The sequence below is a fragment of the Oncorhynchus mykiss genome, chromosome 13 (genome assembly GCF_013265735.2).
Source record: "Oncorhynchus mykiss isolate Arlee chromosome 13, USDA_OmykA_1.1, whole genome shotgun sequence".
Lineage (NCBI taxonomy): Eukaryota > Metazoa > Chordata > Actinopteri > Salmoniformes > Salmonidae > Oncorhynchus > Oncorhynchus mykiss.
The window spans coordinates 62,841,832-62,859,697 of NC_048577.1; the positions used below are offsets into that span (position 1 = coordinate 62,841,832).

Here is a 17,866-nt window from a genome sequence, read left to right on the forward strand (position 1 = left end):
AGTGTTCACCCCTTGGGCTAATAGCCTAGCTATTGCTAGCACCCTGTTAGTGAAGAGAAAAGCATGTGGCCTAGGCTAACTTAGTGTCAAAAGTATCCTTGTTCTCTAGTGAAAAAGCAGTACAAAGCACGTAGCGCAAAGTGGGCTAGTTGGGTACATAATCTATCTGTATGGCGCTAGTTTAGACCGGAGACCGAGAAGAAGCACACTTCCTTTTGGTAAAAGTACTCAACACTCTGGACGAGAGGCTGTAATCCTGTGCTACGCGGGTGACCTGCGAACGGTTAAACAGGAAAACGGATTCAAGTCATGCTGAGGAGTGCTTAGAGAGCTTGGGATCTCCATAACGAAGAAAATTAGAATGTCAGAGGGCTTGAGGCCCTGTCAGAGGCCTTATAAATCACATAAAAAAAATAAAAAAATCACATGCGCCGAATACATCGTGAAATGTTTACTTAAAAGCCCTTAACCAACTATGCAGTTTTAAGAAAAATAAGAGTTAAGAACAATATTTTGGAATGCTACTGACAATGCCCCGACGAATTAAGGCTGTTCTGAGGGCAAAAGGGGGTGCAAGTCAATTAGGAAGATGTTCATAATGTGTTGTACACTCCATGTATAAGATGGGCCTAAAATAGTTTATAAGAAATCATACCAAATATTTTTCGGATGATGTAAAAAAATATGTGTTGGTCTGATGTGGTTAATAAGGAGCATCCAGACGCTGCACTTGATGCAATTATGAAATTGCTTCTTCCAATTACTGATAAACATGCAGCTGTTAAGAAACTGACTTTTAGAACTGTTAAGGCTCCATGGATTGATGAGGATTTGAAAACTATGGTTGAAAGAGATGGGGCAAAAGGAGTGGCTAATAAGTCTGGATGCACATCTGACTTGCTGACTTCCTGCAAATGGAGAAATTATGTGACTAAACTCAACAAAAATAAAATAAACTGTATTATGAAGGTAAGATAAATTATATAAAGTCACGTTGATAGTTTTAAACAGAAGCTTTTCACAAAGTCTCTGTCTGATCCAGCTGACTAATGACCATCTCAGTGTTCAGTGTCTGCAGCTTCTCTGCTCAAACTCTCTCTGAGACTTTTATACTGCCACACATGAATATTCATAAACATATCTTAGGTGAGACAAAGGTCTTGTCTAATCCTGCTAGGGTGGAAAAATATCTACTGTATCTGTAGTGGAGAAACAAGATATCTCACTCTCTCGTACTGTATCACAAACACACCTGACACACCCAAATCAAATTGTATTTGTCACATGCGCCTGTCACGCCTGCTCCCGCTCCCCCTTCCTGGTGCTCGAGGGCGCCAGGCTACCCGTCATCATACGCACCTGTTCACATCATTACACGCAGCTGCGCTCATTGGACTCATCTGGACTCCCTCACTTTGTTGATTGCCCCTGCATATATGTCTGCTCCTCTGTCTTGTTCCCTGTAGTAGCATTGTTTGTCATGTTTATGTCCAGACACTGTTCCAGTCTCATTGCAAGTCCGTCTATATTAAATGGTTCACTCCCTGTACCTGCTTCTCATCTCCTGCGTTGAGCCTTACAGAGCTGAAGCCCTTAACCAACAATGTAGTTTTAAGAAAATACCCCCCAAAAAAGTAACAAATAAAAGTAATAAATAATTAAAGAGCAGCAGTAAAATAACAACAGGGCAATAGTCTGGGTAGACGTTTGATTAGATGTTCAGGAGTCTTATGGCTTGGGGGTAGAAGCTGTTTAGAAGCCTCTTGGACAAACTTGGTGCTCCGGTACCGCTTTCCATGTGGCAGCAGAGAGTCTACAGTCTATGAATAGGCTGGCTGGTGTCTTTGCCAATTTTTAGGGCCTTCCTCTGACACCGCCTGGTATAGAGGTCCTGGATGGCAGGAAGCTTGGCCCTAGTGATGTTCTGGGCCATACGCACTCTGTAGTGTCTTGCGGTAGGAGGCCGAGCAGTTGCCATACAGTGATGCAACCTGTCAGAAAGCTCTCGATGGTGCAGCTGTAGAACCTTTTGAGGATCTGAGGACCCTTGCCAAATCTTTTCATTCTCATGAGGGGTAATAGGTTTTGTCGTGCCCTCTTCACAACTGTCTTGGTGTGCTTGGACCATGTTAGTTTGTTGGTGTTGTGAATGCCAAGGAACTTGAAGCTCTCAACCTGCTCCACTACAGCCCAACCGATTTGAATGGGGGCATGCTCAGTCCTCCTTTTCCTGTAGTCCACAATCAACTCCTTTGTCTTGATCACGTTGAGGGAGAGGTTGTTGTCCTTGTACCACACGGTCAGGTCTCTGACCTCCTCCCTATAGGCTGTCTCATCGTTGTCGGTGGTCAGGCCTACCACTGTTGTGTCATGGGCAAAATTAAGAATGGTGTTGGAGTCGTGCCTGGCCGTGCAGTCATGAGTGAACAGGGAGTACAGGAAGGGACAGATCATGCACCCCTGAGGGGCCCCTGTGTTGAGGATCAGCGTGGTGGATGTGTTGTTACCTACCCTTACCACATGGGGGCAGCCAGTCAGGAAGTCCAGGATCCAGTTGCAGAGGGAGGTGTTTAGTCCCAGGGTCCTGAGCTTAGTGATGACCTTTGAGAGCACTATGGTGTTGAACGCTGAGCTGTAGTCAATGAAAAGCATTCTCACATAGGTGTTCCTTTTTTCCAGGTGTGAAAGGAGATTAGAGATTGCATCATCTGTGGATCTGTTGGGGCGGAATGCAAATTGGAGTGGGTCTAGGGTTTCTGGGATAATGGTGTTGATGTGAGCCATGACCAGCCTTTCAAAGCACTCATGGCTACAGACGTGAGTGCTACGGGTCGGTAGTCATTTAGGGAGGTTACCTTAGTGTTCTTGGGTACAGGGACTATGGTGGTCTGCTTGAAACATGTTGGTATTACAGACTCAGACAGGGAGAGGTTGAAAATGTCAGTGAAGACTCTTGCCTGTTGGTCAGCGCATGCTCGGAGTACACATCCTGGTAATCCGTCTGGTCCTGCGGTCTTGTGAATGTTGACCTGTTTAAAGGTCTTACTCACATCGGCTGTGGAGAGCATGATCACACAGTTGTCTGGAACAGCTGATGCTCTTATGCATGTTTCACTGTTACTTGCCTCGAAGCGAGCATAGAAGTTATTTAGCTCATCTGGTAGGCTCATGTCACTGGGCAGCTCTCGGCTGTGCTTCTTTTTATAGTCTGTAATAGTTTGCAAGCCCTGCCATATCCGACGAGCATCGGAGCCGGTGTAGTAGGATTCGATCTTAGTCCTCTATTGATGGTTTGTCAGAGGGCATAGCTTCCGGGTTTGAGTCCCGCTCCTTGTCACTGTGGTGACGACGTCATCGATGCACTTATGGATGAAGCCAGTGACTGATGTGGTGTACTCCTCAATGCCATCGCAAGAATCCCAGAACATATTCCAGTCTGTGCAGGCAAAAGAGTCCAGTAGTTTAGCATCTGCTTCATCTGACCACTTTTTTATTGACAGAGTCACTGGTGCTTCCTGACTTCATTTTTGCTTGTAAGCAGGAATCAGGAGGAAAGAATTATGGTCAGATTTGCCAAATGGAGGGCGAGGGAGAGCTTTGTACGCGTCTCTGTGTAAAGAGTAAAGGTGGCCTCGAGTTTTTTCCCTATGGTTGCACATTTAACATGCTGATTGAAATTGGGTAAATTTAAGATTCCCTGCATTACGGGTCCCTGGCCACTAGGAGCGCCGCCTCTGGATGAGCGTTTTCCTGTTTGTTTATGGCGGTATACAGCTCATTGAGTGTGGTCTTAGTGCCAGCATCGATCTGTGGTGGTATGCTGACAGCTACGAAAAATACAGATGAAAACTATCTAAGTAGATAGTGTGGTCTACAGCTTATCATGAGATACTCTACCTCGGGCAAGCAAAACCTCAAGACTTCCTTAGATATCGTGCACCTATGTATATTTGTTTACAAATATACATAGACCGCCAACCCTTGTCTTACCAGAGGCTGCTGTTCTATCCACACACACAAAACAAGTACACACACAGACTTGAACAAAAACACTAAAGTGTGACACTGTTTTTATGCTTGTTGTGCATGATACAGTATACTGAAGGGGTTTGAAAAAAACATTTTGCGATGCATTTGGACACATCATCAGTGATGTAACCTGTGTTCATGGAGTGTTTTGGGTCCTTCAACTTCAGAATCCCTCGCCCCGGTGACCCGGTCATGGTTGATCAAAACTAGACTGGTGTTCAAGTAGTACTACGTTCTGTGATGCCATCAGTGGAGAGATTTTCAAAATAAAAGTCAGAATAGAACACATATTTACTTAGCCATTGTACAACTGGAACGTGTATTTTTGATGTTACAGTACCCTACCCTGACACACAACAGGCTGTGTATCAAGATGAGTAGCCTTGTTTGAGACCTTGTGGTACATAGGAGACCCAGGTTGGAATCCAGTCTGTGGCCGGATGGCTCTCTGCTAGGAGGGGGAGCACAAAGGGGGGTGAAGTGTAACAGAGGTGGTTTGGTAGTTTGGTGAACCACAGTTGTGTGTTGAGTAACTTTGTGTGAGAACTGAAGACTTGTGTTAACTCCCCTGAGATAATGAAGATCACACCTTGGAACCGTGTTCTGGTTGTGCCTTGCTTAAACCTCTTTAGGATCTGACCCTTTTTTCAATATTCGCCTGAAATGACATACCCAAATCTAACTGCCTGTAGCTCAGGACCTGGAGCAAGGATGTGCATATTCTTGATACCATTTGAAAGGAAACACTTTGATGTTTGTGGAAATTTTAAAGTAATGTAGGAGAATATAACACATTAGATCAGATAAGAGATAATACAAAGAAAAAAACATGCATTTTTTTTTTTTTTTTTTTTTTTTTTGTATTATCATCTTTGAAATGCAAGAGAAAGGCCAATATATGACTTAGGAATCTAGGCGCAATTTAGATTTTGGCCACTATATGGCAGCAGTGTATGTGCAACGTTTTAGACTGATCAAATGACCTATTGCATTTCTGTTAAAAATGTTGTATCAAGACTGCCAAAATGTGCCCAATTGGTTTATTAATAACTTTTCATGTTCATAACTGTGCACTCTCCTCAAACAATAGCGTGGTAATATTTCACTGTAATAGCTACTGCAAATTGGACAATGCAATTAGATTAACAAGAATTTAAGTTTTCTGCCAATGTCAGATATGTCTATGTCCTGGGAAATGTTCTTGTTACTTACAACCTCATGCTAATCTCATTAGCCTACGTACGTAGTGAGGTGCGTACTGGCGGCAGAGAAGTCTGACGCAGGAGAGCGGAAACTGATTTACAACGGTGTCGTTTAATATCCATAAACCACCGTCAACAGAACAATACAATACATGGGTCAAACAAAACCCGGTAAATACCAGCATACCGTGTATAAGCACCACAAGAAACAATTACCGACAAAGGACATGGGGGGAACAGAGGGTTAAATACACATGGAATTGATGGAATTGGAACCAGGTGTGATGGAAGACAAGACAAAACCAATGGAAAATGAAAAGTGAATCAGCGATGGCTAGAAGGTCGGTGACTTCGACCGCCGAACACTGCCCGAACAAGGAGAGGGACCAACTTCGGCGGAAATCGTGACAACGTAAGCTCAACCGTCCAGCGGGAGACCCACCGATCCTGTAGAGGAAGGCATATCAGAATCAGAATGGTATGTTCATAAACCCCTGAAATGCCAATGCTACCTGGGTAATACTCTGAGGCGTACCCGGAGCACCCAGACTGATGTGCAAATAATATGTCAGGGGTTTGGGTGCTATGACAGTAAAATATGCACTTCCGTTATACTGATAATTAAAGAGCCATACCAAGGGACTTTTATTTACAAAATTGCTTATGAATGATTTTAATAAATGTCTTATGACTGTTGTAATGAATGATACTGCAACACTCATGAAGGTGTTATGACTGCTGTTATGATACTGACAAATTCATGTTATGACTGTTGTTATGAGTGATACTGCAACACTCATGAAGGGGTTATGACTGTTGTTATGAATGATACTGCAACACTCATGAAGGGGTTATGACTGTTGTTATGAATGATACTGATAAATTCATGAAGGGGTTATGACTGCTGTTATGAATGACACTGACACATTCATGTTATGACTGTTGTTATGAATGATACTGACAGATTCATGTTATGACTGTTGTATTGAATGATACTGACAAATTCATGTTATGACTGTTGTATTGAATGATACTGACAAATTCATGTTATGACTGTTGTATTGAATGATACTGATAAATTCATGTTATGACTGTTGTTATGAATGACACTGACACATTCATGTTATGACTGTTGTTATGAATGATACTGACAGATTCATGTTATGACTGTTGTATTGAATGATACTGACAAATTCATGTTATGACTGTTGTATTGAATGATACTGACAAATTCATGTTATGACTGTTGTATTGAATGATACTGATAAATTCATGTTATGACTGTTGTTATGAATGACACTGATAAATTAATGTTATGACTGTTGTTATGAATGATACTGATAAATTCATGTTATGACTGTTGTTATGAATGACACTGACAAATTCATGTTATGACTGTTGTTATGAATGATACTGATACATTCATGTTATGAATGTTGTTATGAATGATACTGATAAATTCATGTTATGACTGTTGTTATGAATGACACTGACAAATTCATGTTATGACTGTTGTTATGAATGATACTGATAAATTCATGTTATGACTGTTGTTATGAATGATACTGATAAATTCATGAAGGGGTTATGACTGTTGTTATGAATGATACCGCAACACTCATGAATGTGTTGTGACTGCTGTTATGAATGACGCTGCAACACTCATGAACTGTTATGTATACCCCATTAATATGATGTGTTACCTGTGTGTGGATGTGTGTGTCTGTCGTTCACCCGCCCGTCCATTCGTCTGGACCATATCTGTTCGGGCCAACATTCCACTCCATGCTACAACTTGTCATGACAGTCATGTTTGTTAGCACAAACAGGTCTGGTACTCGGGCTGATGTGTGTGTGGGTGTGATGGTGTTTGACTGAATAGGTTACCTGTTCAGAGAGGTATTTGTCCCATCCTTGACAGGAAGGACACCTTCCAAAGAATATCGACTCAGATTCTAGGTTGCCATTTTAACTATTCATATTTGTTTAAAATCATTTTAACCCACCTGAGGAGGAGCACTATGCCTGAGACTGCTTTTAGCACATCTTCTATGGAAATGGACCCTTAACCCCTAATAAAAAACAACTTTGTTAATGCATGTCATCTAAAACATGTATACTTACCTGGAATGGCCTTCTAAAACATGTATAAATACCTGGAATGGCCTTCTAAAACATGTATAAATACCTGGAATGGCCTTCTAAAACATGTAAAAATACCTGGAATGGCCTTCTAAAACATGTATACTTACCTGGAATGGCCTTCTAAAACATGTATAAATACCTGGAATGGCCTTCTAAAACATGTATAAATACCTGGAATGGCCTTCTAAAACATGTATAAATACCTGGAATGGCCTTCTAAAACATGTATAAATACCTGGAATGGCCTTCTAAAACATGTATAAATACCTGGAATGGCCTTCTAAAACATGTATACTTACCTGGAATGGCCTTCTAAAACATGTATAAATACCTGGAATGGCCTTCTAAAACATGTATAAATACCTGGAATGGCCTTCTAAAACATGTATAAATACCTGGAATGGCCTTCTAAAACATGTATAAATACCTGGAATAGCCTTCTAAAACATGTATAAATACCTGGAATGGCCTTCTAAAACATGTATAAATACCTGGAATGGCCTTCTAAAACATGTATAAATACCTGGAATGGCCTTCTAAAACATGTATAAATACCTGGAATGGCCTTCTAAAACATGTATAAATACCTGGAATGGCCTTCTAAAACATGTATAAATACCTGGAATGGCCTTCTAGACTTATAAACTTACCTGGAATGGCCTTCTAGACTTATAAACTTACCTGGAATGGCCTTCTAAAACATGTATAAATACCTGGAATGGCCTTCTAAAACATGTATACTGCTAGGTTGTAGGAGGACAACAACCCAGCAGCAAGACCGCTACCTCCGCCTTTGTGCAAGGAGGAGCAGGAGGAGCACTGCCAGAGCCCTGCAAAATGACTTCCAGCAGGCCACAAATGTGCATGTGTCTGCTCAAACGGTCAGAAACAGACTCCATGGGGGTGGTCCACAGGTGGGGGTTGTCCACAGGCCCGACGTCCACAGGCCCGACGAGCACATCTGGGACATCATGTCTCGCTCCATCCACCAACGCCACGTTGCACCACAGACTGTCCAGGAGTTGGCGGATGCTTTAGTCCAGGTCTGGAAGGAGATCCCTCAGGAGACCATCCGCCACCTCATCAGGAGCATGCCCAGGCGTTGTAGGGAGGTCATACAGGCACGTGGAGGCCACACACACTACTGAGTCTCATTTGGACTTGTTTTAAGGACATTACATCAAAGTTGGATCAGCCTGTAGTGTGGTTTTCCACTTTAATTTTGAGTGTGACTCCAAATCCAGACCTCCATGGGTTGATCAATTGGATTTCCATTGAACATTTTTGTGTGATTTTGTTGTCAGCACATTCAACTATGTAAAGAAAAAATTATTTATTAAGAATATTTCATTCATTCAGATCTAGGATGTGTTATTTTAGTGTTCCCTTTATTTTTTTGAGCAGTGTATATATGTTTTTTATTTTTTATTTTTTTAAATTTAAATGATATCTCACTCATAACGAGATCAAACTATATCATATTAAATTATTGATATTGGTGCCCACCTCAAGTTTGGCCCCAAAGAATCCTGCTTGTGCTACTGCACACTCCTTAGTTACAACAGACCCAGAAAGTTGTAGCTTACATTCTAATAGATAGCCTACAATAGATATATATTTCTGGAATGTTCATTGAAATTGCTGCAGGGTTTTTATTTTAGCTAATCAGACATATGAGGCAGACACACAGCCTACATCATCATGTGGTTCACATTGGTTGAGAGTTCAGAAGAGGGTGAGTAAAGAGAGAAACCTGAAGGGGGGAGGGTAAGCACCAGCTACTTATATTGTTTTTGAAGAATCTGGGGGGAGGAAAGGGGCAGTTACCAAACAATGGATTTTTTAACACTTCTGAAACGTGAGCAAACTGATTTCCTGTCTTGTATTTTGTAGGTACTAGTCCTGGTGAGTCTAATGGTGACAGATGGGAGAACTGTGGCATGCTTTGGACGCAGTTACGAGACCAGGAATGAAAAGGTGTCTGCAGCAGGGCTACCCTGGATCTGTGGGAAATATGCATATGGAATCATATAATCTATGCATTCACACACAGAGAGACAAACACGCACGCACGCACACACACACACTCGCGCACACACACACAAACGTGCACACACACACATACACGTGCACACACACACACACACACCTTGTATGTATCGACAGTCTGAGCAACCAGAGAAGAGACCTTTAAGAGCTGCAGCAGTGTGTCTGGGGCTGCTAAGTGTTCTCCTACTGTCTGGGAATCATAGGACTGGACCTCTACTGTGAGTTCATATGTTACTGTCTGGGATCATAGGACTGTACCTCTACTGTGAGTTCATATGTTACTGTCTGGGATCATAGGACTGTACCTCTACTGTGAGTTCATATGTTACTGTCTGGGATCATAGGACTGTACCTCTACTGTGAGTTCATATGTTACTGTCTGGGAATCATAGGACTGTACCTCTACTGTGAGTTCATATGTTACTGTCTGGGATCATAGGACTGTACCTCTACTGTGAGTTCTTATATTAATTTCTTACCTTGTTAGAAATGTTGACTATTAATTTCCTGGTCTTGTAATCAGTAACTTTTGGAAATGTTGATCCTTTGCAGACGACTGAGCAACTACTGTGCTGTACATCAGTGGAACGAGGAGGAGAGCCATTGGAAACACCTTCGAGGCAACAGAAAAGTAAATGAATGGCCCAAAATGGAAATGTAAAAGGAAATGGAGGATGAATTTGTTTGTGGCTTTTCCAGATAAACCAGGATGAGAAGGAAGAAAACAAGGTTGACAGCCTCCTGGTTCATTGAAATGACGTGGAAACAACGTTGATACAACCAGTTTGTGCCCAGTGGGTATCACATATAGTAAACCCCAGACTGACTGGACGGCTCTCAAGTTGAGAAGGTGGTTGACCATGGAGATGTCTGAGGACATTGTTTATGCCAATGAAGACGTTAGAGGAAAACAAAGTGTTTCAGGGGACCATTTTTATAATAGAGGAGACAACATCTATGAAGACATTTATGAAACTCCAGACACCATCAAGTTTAATGACTTCAGAAACAAGACTGAGGATGTTACCCCAAGGAGCAGACCAGGAGCTAAACTCTCAGGTAATGTCCACACACACGCACGCACACACGCACGTACACACACACACATCTCCTTTATGTGTCCACAGAGTCTGAGCAACCAAAGAAGAGACCTTTAAGAGCTGCAGCAGTGTGTCTGGGGCTGTTGAGCGTTCTCCTACTGGCTGGGATCATAGGACTGTACCTCTACTGTGAGTTCATATGTTACTGTCTGGGATCATAGGACTGTACCTCTACTGTGAGTTCATATGTTAATTGCTTATAATCTTGTTATATGTTTTGGCTACTAAACACCTGGTGTTTTACTCAGTAACTTTCAAATGTTTTGATTCTTTCAGATGACAGAGTATATAACAACTTGACTGAAGACAGGGACCAGCTACAGACCAGTTACAACAATCTGATTGCAGAGAGAGACCAGTTACAGACTAGCTACAACAATCTGATTGCAGAGAGAGACCAGTTACAGACCAGTTACAACAATCTGACTGAGGAGAGGGACCAGTTACAGACCAGTTACAACAATCTGACTGAGGAGAGAGACCAGTTACCGAGGGAGAGAGACATGTTGGTTTGGAGAGCTGGTATTTATTTTTGTTCTGCACTATATATTTAATTACTCATTAATATCTAGTCCAGTGAATCGTGATGTATAACATGTGGCATGTATTGCTATTATTATTGTTAGTATTATTATTATTATTATTACTGTTATTATTAGTGGTAGTAGTAGTAGTATTGTAATAATAATAATAATAAGTATTATTATTGGTGCTCTTTTTTTTACTATTATTGCTATTATTGCCACCAGAGTGCTAATCTAAGGTTGATTTATATGGTTTATTTATGCTAATTTTATTATTGTTATTATTGTTAGTATCATTATTTTATTTTTTATTGTGTTGTGTTGTGAAACAGAGGGAAACGGTTGTCCTGGTGGGTGGAGGAAGTTTGACAGCAGCTGTTACTTCCTCTCCATCGTGTCTAAAACCTGGAAGGAGAGCAGACGGGACTGTCTGAATAGAGGAGGAGACCTGGTCATCATCCAAAGCAGAGAGGAACAGGTGAGATGCTCTGTTGCAGGTCCATGTTGTTTGTTTCAGTGTCGGAATGTTGTTAGTACATTGATTCTACTCCAGAAAGATTGATAAAAATCACATTTTCTAACATAATTAAATCTGTTAGTAGTTGGGTGTATTGTACCTGTTGCTGATATGGTTGTTGGTAAAATGGGTGCATCAGTAGGCTCTATCTCAAATCATTCAGGTCAAAACGTAGACGTGTTTAGAAACATATTCTGTTCTTATTTATAATAAAAGTGTCTGCAAAATGACACAATACATTTTTGACCATTCATTTCGATTGGAGAAAGCAGAAAGACAACCGTTTCCAATTCATCCCAAAATTGTCTGCCGGACCGCCCGCTCCCACTCGCAGCATGAAAAATGCCTACCGCTCCCACCTGCAGCATGAAAAATGCCTACCGCCCGCTCCCACCTGCAGCATGAAAAATGCCTACCGCTCCCACCCGCAGCATGAAAAATGCCTACCGCTCCCACCTGCAGCATGAAAAATGCCTACCGCTCCCACCTGCAGCATGAAAAATGCCTACCGCTCCCACCTGCAGCATGAAAAATGCCTACCGCTCGCTCCCACCTGCAGCATGAAAAATGCCTACCGCTCCCACCTGCAGCATGAAAAATGCCTACCGCTCTCACCTGCAGCATGAAAAATGCCTACCGCTCTCACCTGCAGCATGAAAAATGCCTACCGCTCCCACCTGCAGCATGAAAAATGCCTACCGCTCCCACCTGCAGCATGAAAAATGCCTACCGCTCCCACCTGCAGCATGAAAAATGCCTACCGCTCCCACTCCCACCTGCAGCATGAAAAATGCCTACCGCCCGCTCCCACCTGCAGCATGAAAAATGCCTACCGCTCCCACCTGCAGCATGAAAAATGCCTACCGCCCACTCCCACCTGCAGCATGAAAAATGCCTACCGCCCGCTCCCACCTGCAGCATGAAAAATGCCTACCGCCCGCTCCCACCTGCAGCATGAAAAATGCCTACCGCTCCCACTCCCACCTGCAGCATGAAAAATGCCTACCGCTCACTCCCACCTGCAGCATGAAAAATGCCTACCGCCCACTCCCACCTGCAGCATGAAAAATGCCTACCGCTCCCACCTGCAGCATGAAAAATGCCTACCGCTCCCACCTGCAGCATGAAAAATGTCTACCGCTCCCACCTGCAGCATGAAAAATGCCTACCGCTCCCACCTGCAGCATGAAAAATGCCTACCGCTCCCACCTGCAGCATGAAAAATGCCTACCGCTCCCACCTGCAGCATGAAAAATGCCTACCGCTCTCACCTGCAGCATGAAAAATGCCTACCACTCCCACCTGCAGCATGAAAAATGCCTACCGCTCCCACTCCCACCTGCAGCATGAAAAATGCCTACCGCTCCCACCCGCAGCATGAAAAATGCCTACCGCCCACTCCCACCCGCAGCATGAAAAATGCCTACCGCTCCCACCTGTAGCATGAAAAATGCCTACCGCTCCCACCTGCAGCATGAAAAATGCCAATGTCAGTTTTGGGGTTTCAAAACATTTTCTTTAAAACCTATGTGATCTGTGCAGTTCAAGGCAATATTCAGTTGAATCTACACCACCAGAGAGCTAATCTAAGGTTGATTTATATGGTTTAGCCAGTTTAAAGTTGCTGTATGGCATCACATTATTGATGGGGTTTTATACTGTACATATAATGTTAAATAAACCTGAATCTGAACCGTTCATTTAGGAAATGCTCTGTTACCATTTAAACAGGACTACATAAAAACGTTTATGGTGATGTCCTGGATTGGTCTGACTGATGAAGATAGAGAGGGTCTCTGGACGTGGGTGGACAACACACAGCTAACTACAGCAGAGTGAGAGATGTGTCCATATGGTCCTGAATCCAATCATGGCAGACAATAGATTTTCAGATTTTTAAAACACTTCTGTAGAGTGAGCAAACTTGTGTCTTGTCTTGCCTGTGTAGGTACTGGCATCCCGGTGAACCGAATGGTGGAAGAGAGGAGAACTGTGGAATGATTTGGATGAATTATGATGCCTGGAATGACGCCTCGTGCTCTGCAGCGCTCCCCTGGATATGTGAGAAATATGCATATCGTTAGGTTCTAAAAGGACCTAGTAGAACTCACGACGATTAGTCAAACTTTAACCACGTTTATTCACCCATTGGGTCATACAATTGCATAAGACAAAGACATGGTTCCATCAATGGTAGTATATATACACCCCAATTTGGCTGACGTCCTCCTCTCTAAACGTAACTTCCTGCCTAGCAAAAAATATGTAAAGTGATACGGGCAATAAACTATTACTTCTCCTTTAACATGACCTGACCTTCACTAATCCACAGCTCGCCACCATTATCAGTCACTGCAGTCATGTAATATCCTCTACTCAGGACCTCCCAAATCCCCCTGGCTCCTATCCAACCTTCATTGACCCAATGATATACATTCCTCCTACAGATACCCCTTAACTTCTGGTGTAGAAACCAGATTATGGCACTCCTCATGCATGCATACACGGCCTACCTGAGTGATCTAGTTGAACCGCTCTAGTCAGCAAATTCACCATGTTGTTTGGCCTGTAATGTTGTTTGTCTGTAAATGACAGTCGTCTCTATGAGCTCATTCACAACGATCATGTCACTCTCTGTATCACACCTGCTGTCTCCCTTCCACCACGCCCTGCACAGTGAAGTCATCATTACTTAGCCTGAGCTGACCAAGGACTGTACACAGTGTGACACTTTATTTATACACTGCAATTGAGAAAAGTTTGTCGACATTGTTAGCCATAGAGTAGTTTGTTGACATTGTTAGCCATAGAGTAGTTTGTCGACATTGTTAGCCATAGAGTAGTTTGTTGACATTGTTAGCCATAGAGTAGTTTGTTGACATTGTTAGCCATAGAGTAGTTTGTCGACATTGTTAGCCATAGAGTAGTTTGTTGACATTGTTAGCCATAGAGTAGTTTGTCGACATTGTTAGCCATAGAGTAGTTTGTTGACATTGTTAGCCATAGAGTAGTTTGTCGACATTGTTAGCCATAGAGTAGTTTGTTGACATTGTTAGCCATAGAGTAGTTTGTTGACATTGTTAGCCATAGAGTAGTTTGTTGACATTGTTAGCCATAGAGTAGTTTGTTGACATTGTTAGCCATAGAGTAGTTTGTCGACATTGTTAGCCATAGAGTAGTTTGTTGACATTGTTAGCCATAGAGTAGTTTGTCGACATTGTTAGCCATAGAGTAGTTTGTCGACATTGTTAGCCATAGAGTAGTTTGTCGACATTGTTAGCCATAGAGTAGTTTGTCGACATTGTTAGCCATAGAGTAGTTTGTCGACATTGTTAGCCATAGAGTAGTTTGTCGACATTGTTAGCCATAGAGTAGTTTGTCGACATTGTTAGCCATAGAGTAGTTTGTCGACATTGTTAGCCATAGAGTAGTTTGTCGACATTGTTAGCCATAGAGTAGTTTGTCGACATTGTTAGCCATAGAGTAGTTTGTCGACATTGTTAGCCATAGAGTAGTTTGTCGACATTGTTAGCCATAGAGTAGTTTGTCGACATTGTTAGCCATAGAGTAGTTTGTCGACATTGTTAGCCATAGAGTAGTTTGTCGACATTGTTAGCCATAGAGTAGTTTGTCGACATTGTTAGCCATAGAGTAGTTTGTCGACATTGTTAGCCATAGAGTAGTTTGTCGACATTGTTAGCCATAGAGTAGTTTGTCGACATTGTTAGCCATAGAGTAGTTTGTCGACATTGTTAGCCATAGAGTAGTTTGTCGACATTGTTAGCCATAGAGTAGTTTGTCGACATTGTTAGCCATAGAGTAGTTTGTCGACATTGTTAGCCATAGAGTAGTTTGTCGACATTGTTAGCCATAGAGTAGTTTGTCGACATTGTTAGCCATAGAGTAGTTTGTCGACATTGTTAGCCATAGAGTAGTTTGTCGACATTGTTAGCCATAGAGTAGTTTGTCGACATTGTTAGCCATAGAGTAGTTTGTCGACATTGTTAGCCATAGAGTAGTTTGTCGACATTGTTAGCCATAGAGTAGTTTGTCGACATTGTTAGCCATAGAGTAGTTTGTCGACATTGTTAGCCATAGAGTAGTTTGTCGACATTGTTAGCCATAGAGTAGTTTGTCGACATTGTTAGCCATAGAGTAGTTTGTCGACATTGTTAGCCATAGAGTAGTTTGTCGACATTGTTAGCCATAGAGTAGTTTGTCGACATTGTTAGCCATAGAGTAGTTTGTCGACATTGTTAGCCATAGAGTAGTTTGTCGACATTGTTAGCCATAGAGTAGTTTGTCGACATTGTTAGCCATAGAGTAGTTTGTCGACATTGTTAGCCATAGAGTAGTTTGTCGACATTGTTAGCCATAGAGTAGTTTGTCGACATTGTTAGCCATAGAGTAGTTTGTCGACATTGTTAGCCATAGAGTAGTTTGTCGACATTGTTAGCCATAGAGTAGTTTGTCGACATTGTTAGCCATAGAGTAGTTTGTCGACATTGTTAGCCATAGAGTAGTTTGTCGACATTGTTAGCCATAGAGTAGTTTGTCGACATTGTTAGCCATAGAGTAGTTTGTCGACATTGTTAGCCATAGAGTAGTTTGTCGACATTGTTAGCCATAGAGTAGTTTGTCGACATTGTTAGCCATAGAGTAGTTTGTCGACATTGTTAGCCATAGAGTAGTTTGTCGACATTGTTAGCCATAGAGTAGTTTGTCGACATTGTTAGCCATAGAGTAGTTTGTCGACATTGTTAGCCATAGAGTAGTTTGTCGACATTGTTAGCCATAGAGTAGTTTGTCGACATTGTTAGCCATAGAGTAGTTTGTCGACATTGTTAGCCATAGAGTAGTTTGTCGACATTGTTAGCCATAGAGTAGTTTGTCGACATTGTTAGCCATAGAGTAGTTTGTCGACATTGTTAGCCATAGAGTAGTTTGTCGACATTGTTAGCCATAGAGTAGTTTGTCGACATTGTTAGCCATAGAGTAGTTTGTCGACATTGTTAGCCATAGAGTAGTTTGTCGACATTGTTAGCCATAGAGTAGTTTGTCGACATTGTTAGCCATAGAGTAGTTTGTCGACATTGTTAGCCATAGAGTAGTTTGTCGACATTGTTAGCCATAGAGTAGTTTGTCGACATTGTTAGCCATAGAGTAGTTTGTCGACATTGTTAGCCATAGAGTAGTTTGTCGACATTGTTAGCCATAGAGTAGTTTGTCGACATTGTTAGCCATAGAGTAGTTTGTCGACATTGTTAGCCATAGAGTAGTTTGTCGACATTGTTAGCCATAGAGTAGTTTGTCGACATTGTTAGCCATAGAGTAGTTTGTCGACATTGTTAGCCATAGAGTAGTTTGTCGACATTGTTAGCCATAGAGTAGTTTGTCGACATTGTTAGCCATAGAGTAGTTTGTCGACATTGTTAGCCATAGAGTAGTTTGTCGACATTGTTAGCCATAGAGTAGTTTGTCGACATTGTTAGCCATAGAGTAGTTTGTCGACATTGTTAGCCATAGAGTAGTTTGTCGACATTGTTAGCCATAGAGTAGTTTGTCGACATTGTTAGCCATAGAGTAGTTTGTCGACATTGTTAGCCATAGAGTAGTTTGTCGACATTGTTAGCCATAGAGTAGTTTGTCGACATTGTTAGCCATAGAGTAGTTTGTCGACATTGTTAGCCATAGAGTAGTTTGTCGACATTGTTAGCCATAGAGTAGTTTGTCGACATTGTTAGCCATAGAGTAGTTTGTCGACATTGTTAGCCATAGAGTAGTTTGTCGACATTGTTAGCCATAGAGTAGTTTGTCGACATTGTTAGCCATAGAGTAGTTTGTCGACATTGTTAGCCATAGAGTAGTTTGTCGACATTGTTAGCCATAGAGTAGTTTGTCGACATTGTTAGCCATAGAGTAGTTTGTCGACATTGTTAGCCATAGAGTAGTTTGTCGACATTGTTAGCCATAGAGTAGTTTGTCGACATTGTTAGCCATAGAGTAGTTTGTCGACATTGTTAGCCATAGAGTAGTTTGTCGACATTGTTAGCCATAGAGTAGTTTGTCGACATTGTTAGCCATAGAGTAGTTTGTCGACATTGTTAGCCATAGAGTAGTTTGTCGACATTGTTAGCCATAGAGTAGTTTGTCGACATTGTTAGCCATAGAGTAGTTTGTCGACATTGTTAGCCATAGAGTAGTTTGTCGACATTGTTAGCCATAGAGTAGTTTGTCGACATTGTTAGCCATAGAGTAGTTTGTCGACATTGTTAGCCATAGAGTAGTTTGTCGACATTG

At 42.0% G+C, this 17,866-nt stretch overlaps 1 protein-coding gene across 3 annotated transcripts; it reads left to right on the plus strand.

Annotated features, from left to right (window-relative positions):
• Positions 1-8,904: 8,904 nt before the first annotated feature.
• On the plus strand, positions 8,905-14,449 carry LOC110485137 (CD209 antigen-like protein 2). Of its 3 annotated transcripts, XM_036941852.1 has the most exons (8): positions 8,905-9,353; positions 9,978-10,056; positions 10,125-10,484; positions 10,553-10,654; positions 10,802-11,047; positions 11,382-11,527; positions 13,298-13,401; positions 13,515-14,449. In XM_036941852.1, the coding sequence occupies exons 3-8, from the start codon at positions 10,286-10,288 to the stop codon at positions 13,648-13,650; spliced, it is 933 nt and encodes a 310-aa protein (XP_036797747.1). In that variant the 5' UTR covers positions 8,905-9,353; positions 9,978-10,056; positions 10,125-10,285; the 3' UTR covers positions 13,651-14,449. The 3 variants fall into 3 exon arrangements, with proteins under 3 accessions (XP_036797747.1, XP_036797746.1, XP_036797745.1); XM_036941851.1 differs by having other exon boundaries at positions 9,978-10,484; XM_036941850.1 differs by lacking the exon at positions 8,905-9,353 and adding an exon at positions 9,628-9,879 and having other exon boundaries at positions 9,978-10,484.
• Positions 14,450-17,866: the final 3,417 nt, after the last annotated feature.